The 16,406-nt window shown below is 33.3% G+C and overlaps 1 protein-coding gene across 1 annotated transcript in view; it reads right to left on the reverse strand.

Moving 5' to 3' along the window:
- The window catches only part of Ack (activated Cdc42 kinase), a 98,752-nt gene that overhangs the window by 80,109 nt on the left and 2,237 nt on the right, over positions 1-16,406 (reverse strand). The window contains exons 3-6 of the mRNA XM_069829829.1: positions 14,991-15,253; positions 10,670-10,861; positions 8,007-8,116; positions 1,628-1,740 (exon numbers count right to left, since the gene is read on the reverse strand). Of these exons, the coding sequence (XP_069685930.1) occupies positions 1,628-1,740; positions 8,007-8,116; positions 10,670-10,861; positions 14,991-15,253 (678 nt within the window). The remainder of the gene's footprint in view (positions 1-1,627; positions 1,741-8,006; positions 8,117-10,669; positions 10,862-14,990; positions 15,254-16,406) is intronic.

The following is a 16,406-nucleotide window of genomic DNA, read 5'->3' on the forward strand; positions in this document are numbered from 1 at the left end:
ACATCACAATGTAAAAGAATTCGTTCAGAATATTGTTCACTTAACAAACCGATAACTACATTACCAACAAGTCTACCTTCTTTGTCGGGAGTCTCATCAATGGAAACCCAAATTGAACTATCTTTAATTTCATCTCTTATCTTCTGTATTGTCTCATCGTAGATGGATGGAGCATACGTCTTCCTAAGTGTTGACTCATCCGGGATTGTATGTTGAGTATATTTTTCAAGGAATTCCCTGAAGACCTTATTCTTTAGTTTGTAGAGAGGAATATCAGCAGAGATGAGAGAACGGCACAGGTCGATGTTAAACTCAGATCTTACATTCGATGTTGTTGGTTGTGTTAAAAACAATTGTCTCTGCTTGGAATTTAGTTGTTTGTTGGCCTGATGTTTACTAGTTGTAATGTGTTGTTGCACCAGGAACTTTTGTGTAGATGATACTGCACACTGACACAAATTACAAAATAATATTTTATTGTCAGTTGATAAACCATCTTCTTTAAATTCTGAAATGTAACTTGTTAGTTTTGATTTTAAATTGACTGAATGACGTACTTTTGGCATATTTACCGTCTTTATAGTATGATTTACAAAACTGAACCTATGTGTACTCTGACTGGCATTTAACTGTTGAGCTGCACAACTGAAGTCTGTTAAAAATTTTAAATTAAATTAATACAGTTTTGTAACTTACTTTCCCATTGTTGATAGGACTGCTAATTTTCAAATAACTCTGATGTTAAAGGGATTACTGAACATGTGTTTAAATCTCTATTGTTGAAATGTATTTTTAAAAGTTAATGGAATTTTGTTTTGTTTTATTGTTAAACCTAATATAATATGGACTGTTTTATATGAAATATGGAAAATATATGGAAATTAACGAAAATATGTACTAAACTCTAAAATATGGAAAAATATGGAAAATAAAAGTAGGATTTTTCAACCCTACACATTGTGAAACATAAAGATAATGCAAAATATAAATTATATTAGCTTTATAAGTAAATATGTATTTACATATAAATCCTTTCCCTGGATATTACACTATATATTCACTTCACGAGTGATTTCCATGTCATAACAAAAAGTACAGTGATGAATTCAGGGTGTGACCTAGGGGGAAATTCACCTCAGAGTTCAAAATTTCTCCTCTTTATCTGGGAATAATTTCTCCTCTATACCTGGGAATTTTAGGATATTTACGCTTTTTAAAGCTATTTATGACAAGTCTAAAAAATATGAACTATGGTCAAAGGTTTTGCGTTTCAATAGACCCCATGATTCAGATTACTAATGGGCAATATTACTTGTCTTTCACTGCCAGACAAGAGGATTTGCGCCGAAATGATATATGACAGTATCAAATCAAAATGTTACAAGCACATCTTATTTGGAGACTACAAAATATGGCTTTTTTCAGAACAAAAAATGCCCACCTTCTTTCTTCTTCTTCTCCTCCTTCTTTTACTCTTCTTGTCTCTCCCCTCATCTCCAAACCTTCTCTCTATATTCCCCCCTTCTCTCTCCCCTTCCTTCTCTCTCTTACACAGACAGGAATATGAACCTAATCTAAGCACTGCACAATTTTAAATCAGGGGTGAAACATGTCGCTAGAGTATTACCTTATCAGCTGCAGCAAGCAAAACATTGCGACAGGCCAGATCCCTGTGAATAAATCTCTTTGACTCGAGATACGCCATTCCTGTGGCTACTTGAAGAGCATAGTCCCATAATGCTGCAAAAAAAATTATTATTTGTAAAATACAGAATAGAATTCAATACCTAATTATGTGAATAAACTACAGTATATCTGCTTTCTGTTCCAGCAGAAACTTCTATAAAGTTTTAGTAACAACTGGAAGATTTTTCTAAAAATCGTCATTGGTGGTCAAGTAGTTACCATGGTCTCCATAAGACGAGGTTCATGGGTTCAAACTGAACTGAGAGAATAAAATGTCTAAAAAAAAATAAGTGAACTCACGAGTATCATATACTAGATTATGCAAGACAACAGAAGAACTTTGTTTTGAATGAGTATTCCAAGCAAAATTTACTTGTTTACTGCCCACACCAAAATTCGACACTTCTAGCCATCACCCTAACATTCAGAGTAATAATTTCTACCTTACAGATTTCCCCCACTTCAGAAATGGATTTAAATCTGCCAGATTAGCAGATTTCCACAGAGATCTTAGTTGGAAAACAACAGTTTATTTGAAACGATTTGCTTCAATAACTCCACAGCATTAACTCTATGGCATCTAGTCACTTTCCAAAACAATGAAATTGTTCACAACCCCTATGCAACTGCCTATTTAGTACTGAAAGAGTTATATTGGAAAATACTTTTGTTACAGTCATAGTGGAAAATTTTGCCTGTTCATTTTGTTAACTGTTATTATTTACAAAGTACAGTATTTGGCATTTCTACTGGGAGGCACGAGGACTAATTGTGTAAACCAAGCTCCAGACATCTGTAAACAACAACAAATACCTATCATTCTAATGCTTTCTTTCAAAGAGCTTCATAAGACAATCAACAAACAGTCTACGTAATTTTATTTTAGCAGCAAGCATTGATTTTCTTAAATGGAAACTCAGTGTTTCCTTTCTAGCTTTAAAAGGCATAGAAAACAAACGAAATGGCCACTATATTCTTATTATTTCCCCTGACGTCATCTGAAATACATTGTGTACAGTAACCACTGACGACCTTCACAGTTATGTCCATGCCACTACACCTCACATGTTAACAAGCATTCAATGCCGTACATATTATCACATCAGCATGTTGAGCAGTAAAACAACAACAAGGTGAACATTTTCTTTCAAAAGAACTTCTATTAATGAGACACACTATAACAACTAGCAATGCTCGAAATTGACTGGAGAAAACTGGAATGGCGTTCTAGTTCGTAAATTCTTGGGATCCATCTATTCTGACTCATAAAAATAAGTTCCAATTTATTTTTTATAATAACATCTTATAGAAAAATATCTCAAACAATGCAATTCATAAAACTAATAATAATTCCCCCTCCCCCTAAAAATGTATCTAAGATTAGACTGGATACTAAGCAACCATTTTGGGCAAACTGGAAATTTCAATGAAAAAGTATTTGTTAGAAATACTGATTTATTATTAGTGTGAGACATAGATAAGGCTCTAAAATTAAATATTCCAAGGTTTTATTTTCAAAACGAAAATATTTTACAAGTTTTATGGGCACTGAACCTAAATTGTCTTGGCTGCGGGATAGGTACTGTTTTGTTTCCCTAAAGTTTGTAGCACTTACTCGTAGACAGATCAGCTGTTAATGTATTTTTTTCAAGGAGCTATTGTTGAAAAAATATTTCGAGAGTCTGCACTGTTAATTGCAGAGCTCCAGGATCAAGGAACTTTTTAATCTGTACTATGTTCTTCCTGCCATTTATTTTCAGTACTTTGGGTTAATAACAATTAATCTTACAGCTCAAATAAATATTTTGACTCAGAAATGTCGGAGTTGTTTTGAAACTGGAAAAATGAAGGACGTTAACTCATCTGTAACATCCGCAACAAAATATGTGTAACATCTGTGACATGAAAGAAAAAACTATAAAATATTTACTGATTATGTTTTTGAACTAACTGAATGTCTTGAGATTTGCTTAGCTTTCACATGGGCACTATGAGAATTAATCTCTTTTTGCTTGAGGAAGGGACCTGTGTTTTACACGTTTTGTTAATAAGATGTGAAGCGAGTTCACAAATCTTGTAACATCCGTGATGGAACCTTTTCTTTATTTTCTGCAATAATAATAAATTTTGTTCAAGAACTTTTTTCTGTAAAATATTAATATTCTAAATTGATTCTAATAATAGAAGTTGACAAAAGTAATTCCAATTTCAATATACAGAGTTTGAAAATAGTAAAAATGTAACATCCGTAACAACTGGAATGGATCTAAGATGAAACTATTCCCAACTTTGTCCTTAATATGTTAACTCCTAACCCTCTCATAAATGTGACAGACTATCAACCTTTAAACAACAGTAGGTAATTTGCTAGGAGACGTTGTTGCACATAGATCAGTTTTACACTAAACCTAAACATACCTAACCTAACCTTTAATTAATCACTGCTTAAATTACTACAGGATTAATGTAAAAGTGGCCCATACGTAATGACGTCTCCTAGCAAATTACCCGTCAGTATTTCGATATTCTGTACAATTTAAAACATGAGAATGTGGATACACTGATAACTCTAACATCTTTTTAAAATAAACTTTCCATTATATTTCGCTTAACTTATCAGTGACAAAAATCGCTATGTTTATTTGGATGTTCTTAAAATATAATTAAAATACAATAAATAAATAACAAAACCAATTGTATGAACTCATTTCATTTAGAAACTTATTTTAAAATAGTAATCTTTAGTAAAAAAGAGAGAGAGAGGGTGGGAGGGAGAGGGGGAGGGAGGGAGGGGAGGGAGGGGGATGGAGGGGAAAGGGGAGGGAGAGGGGAGGTAGAGGGATAGAGGGGGTGAGAGAGGGAGGGTGAGGGAGGGAGAGGTGTGTGTGTGTGTGTTTTTTTTTGTTTTTGTTTTATTTCATCATACAACATGTCCCATTACACAGCGTAATACTACATGCCTTGGTTTTCGTGCGTGCGTGCGTGTGTGTGTGTGTGTGTGTGCGTGTGTCTGTCTGTCTACATATACAATATAGTGTTGGTGATTTTAAATGCACCATTCGTAATGTGATTAACTGTCTCCAGCAGAAGTGTTCTGGTTCTAAAATTTTCAATTTCGAGTCCCAGATAGCATAAATCAGAAAGGAGGGAAATTATGGCTAATGTGCCATTTGTGATCTACATGATGAATTTTTTATAATCTGCCAAGAATTAATATATCAAGTACAGACTTAATATTTCGTAGGATAATCAACAAGATATAGCTGCAGGCGTTTCATCAAAACATAAGATTAATCATGTATTTTCTATAAGGTAAAGGTTGGTAATATTGTGATACCAGTAATATTGTGACAGATCTCTTAGAAAATTTATTACAATTTTACTGAACGAAAGGAAGATCGCTTTCTTGCATCAATGTATTAAGGGAATGTTCGTGGACAAGTTGCTGCACAAAACCGGTCCTTCTCTTGCTCATTAAAATTGTAATAAATTCTCAAAAAGAACTATCACAATATTACTCGTATCACAATATTACCAACCTTTACCCTGAACGAAAGGAAGATCACTTTCTTGCGTCAATGTATTAAGGGAATGTTCGTGGACAAGTTGCTGCACAAAATCAGTCCTTCTCTTGCTCATTAAAATTGTAATAAATTCTCAAAAAGAACTATCACAATATTACTCGTATCACAATATTACCAACCTTTACCCTGAACGAAAGGAAGATCGCTTTCTTGCGTCAATGTATTAAGGGAATGTTCGTGGACAAGTTGCTGCACAAAATCAGTCCTTCTCTCGCTCATTAAAATTGTAATAAATTCTCAAAAAGAACTATCACAATATTACTCGTATCACAATATTACCAACCTTTACCCTGAACGAAAGGAAGATCGCTTTCTTGCGTCAATGTATTAAGGGAATGTTCGTGGACAAGTTGCTGCACAAAATCAGTCCTTCTCTTGCTCATTAAAATTGTAATAAATTCTCAAAAAGAACTATCACAATATTACTCGTATCACAATATTACCAACCTTTACCTTGAACGAAAGGAAGATCGCTTTCTTGCGTCAATGTATTAAGGGAATGTTCGTGGACAAGTTGCTGCACAAAATCAGTCCTTCTCTTGCTCATTAAAATTGTAATAAATTCTCAAAAAGAACTATCACAATATTACTCGTATCACAATATTACTAACCTTTACCCTGAACGAAAGGAAGATCGCTTTCTTGCGTCAATGTATTAAGGGAATGTTCGTGGACAAGTTGTTGCACAAAATCAGTCCTTCTCTTGCTCATCAAAATTGTAATAAATTCTCAAAAAGAACTATCACAATATTACTCGTATCACAGTATTACCAAGCTTTACCCTACATGTTATCACTGTTTAATAATTAATAGTATTATTCAAGATCAATATAATAATTTTATTATTTCCATAACTATGTGTATTTATAATATACAGTTTCGTAGCAATAACATTTTCCTGTGATAACTCTGTATCTCTGCATTCAGTGGCCCAGAAGAGAACAAAATTTCTTCATCTCTATTTTCAAGCAATTAAGGAACAAATCCGATACCTATCTAATTTAATTGTAGTTGCCATGTTATTTTCCTGCTCAATCTTGTACAGGGACATCATTTTATTTTTACTTCAATTTTTATTGTATCTGAATTTTTTAATGTAATTCACTCCCACCCCCTCTACTAGTAAACTTCCAATAGTTCTCCACACAGAACAGAGGACCCGTGTGCAGTACTGCGTTACTGAGTATAGTACGTTCCAGAAATATGTTCGCGTTTTCCAGTGACGAAAGAGTTTTCAATATTGAATCATATTTTTGCACAGGTACTGTCGTCCGTTTGCCTACGTCGCATCCCGGTTTCCCCCACCTGTTTCTGTTCGCCCCTCTGTAAAGTCTAGTAGCTGGGCTGTCTTAGCTCTTTTCTGAAAACATTAATTTCTGTTAGGAATTGGACATCTACGTAATATTATACAACTGTTTAAAATAAATAAAAGGGCCTCGTTAAGTAATTAACTGTCACGTGATTCCCCCTCCTTTCTACGACCCTGCGACAAAACCAGTTGGACGGACAGTAGATAGGATGTCTGAGTAATTTTATCTTTTCGGATCGGGCAGAAGTAAAGATTGAATTTACAGTACATAAGGTACTCTTTTATAGAATAGGTACAGAATTATTTCAACATGAGTTACTAGTTCGAAGGACGAAACTGGCAATTGGAAATAGGTACAATAGTCTATAGTGCGATAATATGCACAAAAGAACTGAAGCCTGTATCGAAATTAACGGCCACCATTTTCAAAAATGTGTTTAACTATCCATATTATGATTAGTTTTCAATTTAACTTCATTCTCTATATTGTACACTAATGTGCTGTAACAGTACAATATACACTGCATAATTAATACGTCCGAATGGATAGCGCTATTCGTGAGTAAAAACACTAAGTGTTAATACAGTACTGTATTTTGATTAGACAAAAACCTAATGAAAATTATCAAACTCAAAATCGCGATACTTCCTAGTTTACGTAAATGGATGAACTACTTTTCTTCCCTCCTATACCTAGTAGAGTGATTTGTATTTTACGCCAGTATCATCGAACTCCAGTCTTGGAAGGGGGAGCAAGCGGTGTTTCCGGTTGTAGACCTTAATCCAAGGATATAGCCAGGTTAATATTAAAAATGTTAGTAAAAATAAAATGATGTCCCTGTATAATACAATATTTATAAAATTATGTTGAAAGATGAATTCACACAAACTCCCTGCATTTCATAAATGATTGAGATAACATATCATCTGAGGTGTTTAGTTGCAAAATCAGATACATCACTAAAACATAACTTTTCAGTAGGAAGGAAAAAGTTTGTAAGGAACCAAGGATTTGCAACCAATACTATTCTTTCATCATACAAATCCATGTGATGTATCTGGCTTTGGAGCATAACAGTGCTATAGCAGTTGCAGAATCATATGAAGATATGCAATATAACATTAACTCGTTTCGAAAAAAAAAGTGATGTATCTGATTTTGCAACTACAGGCCTCATTTATCTTTTATGTTTATTCTGGTTGACATGTTACAGATGTTTATAAACATACTGCTGACGGGCTGATAAGACATTTATCTCATGTTATCGTTCTTTAGTATTGTAAATACAAACTTATAAATATTAAATTTTTATATTTACATCCCAAATACTTAGTAAGTCATGTTATAAAATATCTTTGAATTACATGTTGTTGGAGAATGTAACACATAAGATGAAACTATTGTAATATTTTGAATTGCTACTTACTGGTAATGGGAGTGTGCTGACATTGCTTCCTGAGGTAATCCAGCAAGCTGCCAAGTGGGGCAAGCTCTGTGATCATCATCATTGGATTCGTCAGCACAACACCATACAACCTACAAACAGAATGTCTTACTATTAGACTCGACGGCATTTCAGAAGGCGATCAGCTGCTATATGCAACATAGGATTTCCGGTATGTGACGTCACAAGCTTCTACAGTAGAAACAATCGAAATCAGTCTATAACATGTACTTCTCGAGTTCGTTTGTTCACGTGTGAGTGTTTCAATACATTGAATAAGTAAAACTATAGTCCCGTCGCTCTAATTTCCGGCAGCCAATCGCGTTGCAGGTCGGCTACATTTAAACGTGTGCGTCTCGTGATTCGCTGATTCATTTCTTAAGGTTCGATAAATACTTAATATAATCGCCCGCCATTTTAGCTCTTTCGTTGGCGTTCGCAGAAAGCACATGAAGACGTTATTTGCCACTCAATTATTTGCTGAATTACATTGTGTTTGATTTATTATCATAGGAGCTACGACATGATAATGTTTAACAGTGTGGCAAATAGATTCCTCGTATGGTAGCTCGGCAACGTAAGAACAAAAATGGCGAACGATACTACCTACCTAGACTTTATAGAGCCTTCACTTTCTAAGACGTAAGCAAAGAGGTGGAGTCACGCCGGAAATCACAGCGTCGGGACTATAACATTTATTGTGTGTGTGTAAGATAAATAAATGAAAGAAGAGACCATAAAAAGACAAATATTGCACATGCAGGCGAGAAAAATAGTGTTGAAGGTGTGTAATTATTTTAAAAACATTGATGAGCAGAACGCTGCCAGCCATCTTGATGCTGGCTGCAACATTGCCAACGTGCAATAAATGACTGCAGAAGCTTGTGGAGAATCATGTAAAGGATATTGTTAGTGAAGGAAAGAGGATTTCTTTGGTGTCATGCTTACAGTAATCAACGGCTAAGGTCACTATTGTCTTTTGATAATTTAAATTCTGAACTGCGCTATTTGAATTGCACGTGCACATGAAGTACAATGTGGCAATGTTGTACACTGCCTTGCTATATCTGCCTCTCTCGATGCAAACACTAGCAGATGATTGCCTTCCGAATTGCCGTTGGCTTTAGTGTTGTGGAATTTAATCGATTAATCAATCAATTTCTATTGTAAGATTAATAAAATATTTAATCAAATAATCGAATCGATTAAAATTAATTGGCTGTACTTGATCTTATTATTTTGTTAATGCAAACTCAGAGTAAAAATTCCGACAATATTCGCCTCTCGGAAATTGCTTACTTCAAACACGATAATACCATTATTTTGTAACTGCAAACCAGGTAGCATAGGACAAATCTTTGCACAAACACTTGAGAAAGAAATTAATATATGAAGACAGTGACCTGATCTACTCCTATTGAAAGTTGAAGCACAATGTGAAACTCATATTAAGTTTGTCAGCTTGTCTTCTTAGCATATGAAATACCTACATTTCTGGAATTCGCCTTCCTCATGCCTTAGCCATGGCTACACCGTATGCAAATGAGAGAGAGTAACTATCTATTTTTCTTTCTAAAATTTTGTAACCTGATTACAATAGGGGCCAGTCTGCTGTTCTGTTGCAGTTTCTTTACTGAGTTTCTAGATGAAGCTTGTGTGTTTAGTTTGCTAAAGAAAAAATCAGATTTCTGCATTCTGTGAAAAAAGTGAAAACTCCATTAGGTCATAGGCCTATGAGAATTTGAGAAGTAAACACAGTGAAACGTTTGGATTCAAATTGAATGACCGTAGAGAAGTGCTCAACAAAAAAAAATGTTTCGTGTTTAGTGATCCAGGAAACATTGTTACTAAACATAGAGCAGCACTTAATTCAGAGCATGTGAATACATTCACATGTTTAAAATTATAATGAAGCAGTATTAACTAGGTGAGTCTTCATACTTTTTCTTATTTGTGTTTGTCTCAAAAATCCCCGGAGAATTGACACAATAAATTATAAGCCTACATAATAAATATGTTAGTAGGGCCTATATAACTAAAACAGTATTGTTTTGTAATACAATGATACATATATACATTTTATACTTATGCTTATCACCAAACACAAATTAAATTTAACAATAATTGTGTATTACAATATATTAAAACTTCTTTCAAATCTCGATTAATCGATTAAATTCAAATTGTTAATCGATTAAATATTTTAATTGATCGACAGTACTAATTAATATTAAGAGTAGTAGGAGATATGTTTTGTTAACAATAAAGGTCCAAAAGCATGTACAAGCCAATCTTCACTAAATTTAATATCAATAATAAAATTGTGGTAACCCACAAGGAAAAATATATATATTACATTCAAGAACAGAAGACTCATTGAAATGGAGAAGGAAATGCATAGTGAAGAGTAAAGATACAAGAAATAGTATTTAAGGTTTCAATCAATAGAAATCTTACATGCAATAACTGAAAAAATTTGACAATATAATTATAATAATGAAATAAACACGGAGAGAATTATTTATTCAATTTTATTATACCAGCTATTGACTTAAATTATTCTATCATTTGAATTAAAACTGTAGTTCCTATGTACATGTAAATATAAACTGTTTCCATTTAAATGACAAAGGTACTGCAATTACCTTATAAGATTTGGATGGTCGAGCTGATGCATAGCTTGCACCTCCTTCACGAAATCTTCAAATACTCCAGGCTGGCTGAGTGCATCTTGCTTCAAAACCTTCACAGCAACAGACTGAGTTCGTCCACTTGGTGTTGTCCATTCACCTCTCCTCACCACACCAAACGATCCATCTCCTAGCTTCACAGATAAACTGAAAAAAATAAATCAATACAATCACGTAATTTCTTAGATAATAATTGAGGGGCTTAGAACAAAAAGCAGGTAAGTGACATTATTAAAAAAATGAGGTAAGTGCGTATTGTGATAGCCCAAAAGGATGTTCCTTTGGGATAAAATCAGGTAAGTGATCACACTGTGCAGTGCTGCTATATGGGCATCATCTCACCAGACTAGTGTATAATATTTCATTGCACGTAGAACTTTAACTGTAATTTCCTCAAAACTAGGTTTCCATTACTTACCTGCTTTTTGTTCTAAGCCCCTCAATTAATATTCATTTTATTTATTAATGAATAGGCATTTGACAATAAAGTCATTTGACCTCTTGCACTCCAATATTTTTCAAAGATATTGTCATGGTTAGCCACTGACGCACAGATTTTGAGATGTTCTGAATCCATTTCTTGGTTTGAGTTGCACAATGGACAGTTAGGGGACTGATATATTCCAATTCTATGCAGATGCTTGGCCAAACAGTCATGGCCTGTTGCCAATCTAAATGCAGCTACAGACGATTTGCATGGTAAATCGGGAATCAACTGTGGATTATGACACAGAGAGTTCCATTTTTTCCCTTGAGATTGTGTTATCAAATTTTGTTTGTTGAAGTCTAAGTATGTTCATTTAGTAAATCTTTTCACAGAGGAATACGTAGATTTAGTAACAAGTCTGTAAGTAGCAGTGCTGCCCTTCTTTGCTAAAGCATCCGCATTCTCGTTTCCCAGGATTCCACAATGGGATGGTATCCATTGGAATACAATTCTTTTATTTTATTAATGAATATTAATCTGATACTAAACTCTGTTATGTAAATAAATCGTTGGCTTACAAGCAAAATACATCGAGTCAAAAATATTACTTCTGAGAAAAAGGCATTTGAAAGTTCCTGACAATACCGAATCCTCAAAATATTATTTTTAGTAAGTCATTTCTCTCTGTATGTGTTAAATTTCCCAATTCTAAGTTTACACACGTACATTATGTACATTATATATGCCTAATTTTCAGAAGTAATATTTTTTACTTAGTGTCTTTTGCTTGTAAACTGACGAAATGTAGCATTTTACCAAGATTACCAGTAGGCTTAAATATGTGAAGAGTAGCATTTTCGTAACGAAGCTCTCTATTACACACAAAGTTTGTATTTCAATTAACCAATTAATTCTATTACTACTTGCGAGGAGAAAAAACGTACACAAATATACACAAAAATAATTTTATGTCGAGATGAATTTACAAAACCTGTCTTATGAGTCAGTCATCAGTCATTCCTCTGAAAAATGTCTTATCAAATTTTACTATTAAATTAAAATGAAGAAATCTCGAAGTGTGGAAAAAGGAGAATTTAAAGTACATTGACATAACTTCCAACGTAATTGTTTAAAGAGAGAGAGAGCATTATCATGAAGATGAAATACACCTCCTACTATGTTTCATGAAGTTCACAATTCAATTGATTCATCGTGTCGTCTATGATATTTCTGCTTATAACTTATTTTTTAAACTATCATTTAAAAGACATTTTATAATTAATTTTAAAATATAATTCCGAAAACACATATCAATTAAATAATTTCCTATTCATCAAAATAAGAGGATAAACTTTACGTTTTCTGAATTGCACACAGACACTTTTTATAGTGAGCAAAATAAGGATAACTCTCTAGGTATATATAAATTATTATAAATTATTCGGTTGAAGTAGATATATAATTAATTCTGCTCAAATTCACAAAAAATAAAAATTCGTTTAATGTAACAGTTGCTAATATTTTTTCCGCCACTCATAAAAACCAGTTAAATGTGGAAAGAAAAGTAAAGCTATTTTGTGGTTTATTATAGGACTGTAAACACATTGCGTAACTGTCAAATAACTAACAGCACTGTGAAAGCAGATAATTATAGACCTGTTGTAGGCTTACACTCAATAGATAATAAGACGCACTTTCTTTTGGTAAAATCGTGGTTCGTGTTATATGCGAAAAAAGTGCTGTATTTACAAAGTTTTAGATTGTAGCAAAAACAGCCTGTTTTGGAAGTATGACAAACAGATTTCAGTGATGACTGTTATTTCAACTTCAGATTCTGAAAATGAGATAGGACAGAACGTGATGCATAAACAAATATATTACTATTACAATAGGTCTCCTACGTATATTTGGCCTTGGTGCATGTTGTAAGTTGTCAGCAAACTTTCTCTATTTTTTATTCACAAAATTGGCGTGTGTGTTATAATCAAGTAAGTGTGGTATATTCTATTGCAGATATCTATACTAATAATAAATCTGTAGCCACATTTTTTTCTGGTAATTTTCGATTTTCAAAAAATAATTGGTATTAACATATATAATTAACCATCCTGAAAACGAAAATCGCTTTTTTGAAATTTTTGTTAGTATGTCTGTCTGTCTGTCTGGATGTTTGTTACCTTTTCACGTGATAATGGCTGAACCGATTTATATGAAAATTGGAATATAAATTAAGTTCGTTGTAACTTAGATTTTAGGCTATATGGCATTCAAAAAACTGTATTTAAAAGGGGCTATTATAAGGGGGCCTGAATTAAATAAATCGAAATATCTCGCTTATTATTGATTTGTATGAAAAATGTTACATAACAAAAGTTTCTTTACAAATCATTTCCTATAAGTTTTATTCTATACAAAATTTTGATAGGACTGATATGTAATGAGATAAATGAGTTTTAAAATTACAATAACAACGCCATCTAAGGCATTGTACTGAAATAAAAACAAATGACTTCGTCTATAAGGGGCCTTGGACAACAACAATCGAAAGCTATTAAACATAGCCTACAGAGAATGTTTCTGTGTTTGTATGAAGTAATATCGGAAGCTAATTAATTGTTTCATTATTATTTCACCACTGGAAAGTGTAGTTTCTCTAGATGGACATAATTCTACAATGTTATTACAGTAATTTCTTAAACATATAGCAAGTAATATAAAGTATACACATTAAAACTAAATGATATGTCAATCTTCATTAAACTATGGTTGCGTGTAATAACAATTAAGAAACATGCTAAAGGAATTGTCATTGCACCAAATGATTGCTCTCTGGACCAAAATGACCGCATTTTAATTATTTAAATACAATTTAAAATAAGTAACATATTAAACGATTTATCCTTCTATCAAACACGAATCTTCCCTGGATCATGTCTCCTATTTTAATTATGTAATTACTTTATATTTATTTCTAACAGGTGCAGCGGAGCGCATGGGTACGGCTAGTTTATTTATAAGCACAAACAGATACTATAAAATGGATTGCCGAAATAAGAAATGACTTAAAATAGCAGGAATCACACAAGAAGACATCTTAAACAGAGAAATCTAGGAATCAAAGTTCATAAAATCGCAAGTTGACATAGAGGAAAAACCACGAAAAAGACTGGAACAATGTGAACTGAAGAGAAAAAAAGAAGCCCACAGCCAAAGAATGAGATAACTATGGGCAAAGAAACGCCTTCAAGTATTTTGCGTAGTGCTAAATGGGGTTATTCGTAACTAAAATAATAATAATAATAATAATAATAATAATAATAATAATAATAATAATAATAATAATAATAATAATAATACGACAACTTATTGGGTGGGCTCGGGCCCCATGGGCCCATATAAGTTGGCGCCACTGATTGTATCCACTCCCTGTGTGATGCCAAAAAGGTGAGTGACGTATCCAGTTTCCACTGGCTGAAGAATTCGGGGAATGGATAGAAGGGAATTCAAAAATATATGTTACAGTCCTGTCAAAAGTTTTAATGATACAATCACCACCTCCATAATGCCACTGAAAACATTCTTCATTGTTCTATATAGACTTTTAACACTTACATAATCACTGATTAACTTTATAACTTCTTTACTGTTTTAACATTAGAAAATTACCTGACTGTCTAGTTTCGAAGTGATATTCTTCATTGTCCGAAGAAGACAATGAAGGATATCATTTCGAAACTAGTCAGCAGATAATTTCCTAATGTTAACACAGTACTTAAAGAAGTTATAAAGTTAATCAGTGAAAAATCTTTGATCAGTTTTTGACTTAACTCATTACAGTAATTTTTTTACCTGACGTCTTTCTCCTGAATGAGACATGTCAGACTGAGAGAGATGTGTCCGTCATCATTTTGAGTGCCCCTTCTGTGAGTTCCAGTCTTGCTTCCTCCTGTACTACCAGCTGCTGGGATCAGTTTTGTTAGAATATTCCGCTTCCATTGTTGGGTCTTGCGTTTTTTTACAGCTTCAAGTAGACGTCTCACTCCTGGTTTGCCCATACCAATTTTCTCCAAATCTTCCGCTTGAACATAGTCAAAGTGGGCTAACCGAGTCACCTATTAAAAAAAAAAAGTGATTCCAAGTGATATTACACTCTGCACTATAATTTAACTTGGAATGTATTTTTAAGGCAGTACACCTACTGCATGTCCTAATAAATAATTAACTTCTTTATCTCCTTACAGATTAATTATTCTATAAAGGATTGTTATTTCGGTTAAACGAGCGTTGAGGGACTTCCGCCAATTTTGGAATAAACACCGACCCAATTAGGTTAATTTCAATTAAGAAACACGCCAAACGAATTATCTTTGCACCAAAAACGGATGCTCCCTGGACCAAATTATCGTATTTTATAATTATTTGGATGCAACAGAAGTCAGAAGTCTTCCTAAAATCGGCGAAAGTCCCTCAAAGCTCGTTTCACTGTTATTTCATAAAACATATATACGGTAGTTATTTGTATAATACGAAAATAATGCTGTATTTCAATTTTAATAAACCTATGTTAATCTTACATATTACTGTGTTGCAAGTTTGTCTACATGCAAAGCGATAATTTCCTTACATCAGGCATTACAATTTTTTTTTTCAATTTATTGAGAAAAAACGACAAAGTTAGGAACTTATATACCAAGACTAAAGCAACAACAAGCTTAGATTTATCTTCGTTTGGTTAGGTTAGGGTATGTTAAATTACCACAGTCTAGTATATACAGTCACGAATCTCAATACATAGTAAATATGCATCCATAGATAGTTTCTAACCACTAGGATTGCTACTATCACCTTATTACAGACAATGCGAAGTAGTACCTGCACAGCCTATTGTTTCTAGTACCCTCAACAACTCAAGCTTCGTGACTGTATATACTAGACTGTGACATTACCTTTTAATGTGTTAGTCTAAATTTATTTAGAAATATGTTTCGAATTCACACTAATTTACTATCCTACATGTCATAGTGACACTGCAAACTCCCTGAAAGTCATCTAACAATAAATAAATTGAGTTCTTCTAATGAAACGAGGTAGGCCTACTTATACAAAAGATTGTTTTCCCAAGAAAATCAACAACTAAACCGTTTCTGAAACAGTAATCTTATTATTATTTTAAAATTTTATTTAGTTATTTAAAAATGCTGTACCAACATTCGGTTATTTAGTGTCAATGGGATTCCTGACAACAAGACGGTATTTGACGATATG

This window comes from Periplaneta americana, chromosome 6 (genome assembly GCF_040183065.1).
Source record: "Periplaneta americana isolate PAMFEO1 chromosome 6, P.americana_PAMFEO1_priV1, whole genome shotgun sequence".
Taxonomy (NCBI): domain Eukaryota; kingdom Metazoa; phylum Arthropoda; class Insecta; order Blattodea; family Blattidae; genus Periplaneta; species Periplaneta americana.